This window comes from Arachis duranensis, chromosome 5, assembly GCF_000817695.3.
Source record: "Arachis duranensis cultivar V14167 chromosome 5, aradu.V14167.gnm2.J7QH, whole genome shotgun sequence".
Lineage (NCBI taxonomy): Eukaryota > Viridiplantae > Streptophyta > Magnoliopsida > Fabales > Fabaceae > Arachis > Arachis duranensis.
In genome coordinates, this window is record NC_029776.3 from 18,948,119 (window position 1) to 18,951,815 (window position 3,697).

General features: G+C 32.2%; 1 protein-coding gene across 1 annotated transcript; it reads right to left on the minus strand.

Annotated features, from left to right (window-relative positions):
- Nucleotides 1–799: 799 nt before the first annotated feature.
- LOC110281005 (2-hydroxyisoflavanone dehydratase) lies at nt 800–1,871 on the minus strand. Its single transcript, XM_021142389.2, has one exon. It carries the CDS (start codon nt 1,766–1,768, stop codon nt 869–871), a length of 900 nt encoding a protein of 299 aa, XP_020998048.1. The 5' UTR covers nt 1,769–1,871; the 3' UTR covers nt 800–868.
- Nucleotides 1,872–3,697: the final 1,826 nt, after the last annotated feature.

The window sequence follows — 3,697 nt, forward strand, 5'->3', positions numbered from 1 at the left end:
TTAGGACAAGGGGCTAAGGATTATGGTGTTTTTTTCTATAAACCTAATTGTATTTTTAAATATTTAAGAATTTAAATGTTTGCAAAACAAAAAGTTAGGAATATATTTATCTTTTTTCTCAAAAAATTTAAGCATGATTCGGTTTAGATTATGTAAATCGATCGGATCAAATTGGGTTTAATAATTATAATATGAACAATTGAATTTATTATTGTTGCTAATGAATTTATTTTTTCTGATTTATTAAAAAATAATTATTAACTAATTTAATAAAAACATCAAATAATAATGTGACACATGTAAATGTCTTTATCAAAGTGATCTGAAGATATATGTGGCTTAATCATGGTAGTTTATCAATAATTAGAAGTAAAGCCTCAGCCCCTAATGACCTCACTGTTTTGTGGAGGAGACAAAAATGGTTCAATGGATTGGGCAGCTGTGAATGTGAGAATATTCTTTCTTTCAAGATAAGATTCGGCCGACGGATCGGATAACTCCAATGAGTGGACACTCCTCACTCCTCAGGCTTCCTAATGGTCAAAATTGCTATTACCTCATTGATAAAAACTGGTTCAAAATTGGAAAATTCATCATATTTTAATTTGTTGATCTGATGCAGACTCCTGTTTTAACAATTGTTCCAACCAGCTAATCATCGATCTCTGTCTGTAACTAATATGAATAATGGTACGTAGATAGTAAATTAATATGATGAGAAATTCTTTAGTGGACCAAAGAATACAACATCATGATCATATGGATAATAATGAAAGCAAAGGGAAAATGCAAACAAAAATTAAAGAAGCGGAATGGACATACTCATACAAATACAAATACAAATACAAACAAGGGTAGGCTATTGTGATCAATGTAAAATAAAAGAAGCCATGCGATCTGTGATTTTCTTGGCTTTCTCAGTTTCAGGATGGAAGATGTGATAAACATGGTCCTCGCCTGCCTCTTCAAAGAGCTCGGATTTACCTTTCCACCCACTCTTGTTGAGACCCTCAAAGAACCAAATCCCTCTGTCCCTTATGGAATCATTGCCAGCGAGACACACTAGTATCTTAGAACACCCAAGGCTAGCCAAGCTGGGAGCCCCAGGAGCAAAGGGATTCACCATAGGGTTGTTGATTCCACCTGGCGCATTCGGGTAAACAAAATCCCAAACAATATAACCCAAACTCTTTTCATGCTCGCTCACAGACTCAGATCCAATTGCCTCTGAACTGTAGAAGTAAGGGTGCACATAAATAGCGCCTAGAAGATTCACATTGCCACCCTCTTCTAGAGCTTCAGAACCAGCTCGCATGGCCACGTTATGCACGATGTTGCCACCAGCACTGTCGCCGCCTATGAAGATTCTGGAGAAGTCACCGTAATCGATCAACCATGGCTCGGTAGTGTTATTGGAGGAGTGAGAAGCGACCCATTGAAGAGCGGCGAAGCAATCATCGTAAGCGGCGGGGACGAAGGTGTTGAAGTAGTTGTGGTAGAGTTCAGAGAAGGCGGATTCGAAGAAGAAGCCACCGCCATGGAAGTAGACCAAGATTGGGAGTTTGTGGGTTTGAGGAAGGGGTTTTGGAAGGTAGAGACGTGCAGAGATGGAAGGATTTTGTGAGATGATTATGTCTTTGGATGAGACATGAGGAGTTCCATCAAGAGAGGGTGCCGCGTATGGGGTTTGTCGTGGCCGATCTACTGTTCCGTCTTTGTACAGAGTGATGTATGTTGGGATCTCCTTCTCAATCTCCTTCGAAGCCATGAATGAACTGAATTCAGTTACTTGGTCACTCTGATCTCTGATTTATTAGTTAGGTTGCTGAACTATCTAGATATCAAGCTGCAATTATTGACTTTGGAATTTGGACACCACTTTATATATCATTCTTACCTAACAAAGCAAGGCTACTATAATAAGCCCAATTTTCCGACTATAATTATTAAATCCGCTTTGATTAGATTAATTTATACAATTTAAATTAAATTATGTTTAATTTTTTTTATAAGAAGACAAATATATGTTTGATTTTTATTTAAAAAAAACCAAAAAATTCATGATTTGTTGGATTATATAAATCGACCGGTTTGATCGGATCTAATAACAATTAGGTTTATTGTTATTGTTATAAAAAAAAATCAATTTTATTTTAATTTGTTAAAAAATTCAAAAATAACCAGTTCATTAATACATCCAATAATAATACGAAACATAAGTGTCTTTACAAAAAAATATTTTACGTATCTATGAAAGTATTTTTCATTAATTAATATAAATTAGTTTAGTGATTAGTTTATTAATTTATTTAAATAAATATTAAAAATTTAAATTTTATTTTATATATATAATAATTTATTAATTAATAAATTATAATTTTAATAATATCATTTTTTATATTTATTTAAAAATTATAAATTTAAGTTTTATTTTTAACTTTAAAAAATATAATAAATTATTAACTTTTAAATAGAATTCTGATTAACAACAAATTAATTTTTGATTAATGAAAACAAAGGATATTGTTAGAGAAAAAAAATTTAGGACAACAAATCAAATCAAACAAAGAGAATAAGGGTGGGACCAAGCTACTACTACTCCGCGTCTCATTTTAAGCAAAATATATATATATATATATATATGTTGGCAAATATATTTATTCTAAGAAATAAATATATTCTTTTCAAACCTTGAGGAATCCTCCTGTCGAAAAAAAGTTTCAGATATAAAGTAGGTTTTTGCAGCAGAACCTTGATGTATATTCGGAAGTAATTAAAAAAAATTTATTAGCTTTGGAGAATATATAGGCCCTTCATTCATAAGGCAATGGAGGACCCAATTCCTTCTGCTAGGATTGCTGCCTCGCTAGTTTTAAATGAAGCACACTTGTGGCTGAGCCATGTGATATAGTGACAAAAGTATTTGTCTCAAACTAAAGTTATATAGGTTTGAATTCTTCAGAATTAGTGTGTGAGTTAGTGTGTGAGTATGTTTGTACATTTTGGCTGTGTTTGTTTAGTGTGTGTCTGGTCAATACATAGACATGGTGAAACATGTCTCATGTTTGGTTTATGAGACACAAAAATAGAAAAGATACGTTTACCTACAAATATACATAATATACATATTTTTAGTGTCTCACTAAAATGATGAGACAGTGAATTGAAGCCATGGACACGAATCCGAAAATTTTTTTGGACCATTTTATCGTCATTGATATTTTGAAATTTCAAATTTCTCCTTCTCTTTTTACAAACTCTAATCAATTCTGAGCTCTTGTCTTGTGTTTTTTGAAATTTCGTATGTTCTTTATTGTGGGTATGTGTTGATTGATTTTGTGAAGCTTTTTATTATTCTAAGATAATCTCCTTTTCTTTTTCACAAACTTTTCTCCTCTATTTTTGACTTTCTGCAACTTTGTGTCTTTTTCACTTGTGTGTACTGCCGTTTTTCTGAAGTTTTTTTTTATTATTCTATCACAATCTTTCGCCTTCATGTGTGCTAGAAAACTCAACTCAAGGTTTGAAATAATTATAATCTTTTTGTTTGTTTTTATATTGTATTTGTATGTTACTGTATTGGATATCATTTTTTTTCTTTTGAGCACATATGTGTTAGGTACTCTTATATTTGTAATGGAGTTTGGTCGGAGTATTATGATTAAGGTTCAGTTGGAGTATTATGTTGGGTTATCTT

Excerpts from the sequence above, each read along its gene's own strand:
- LOC110281005 (XM_021142389.2), bottom strand. The coding sequence starts at position 1,768 with ATGGCTTCGAAGGAGATTGAGAAGGAGATCCCAACATACATCACTCTG.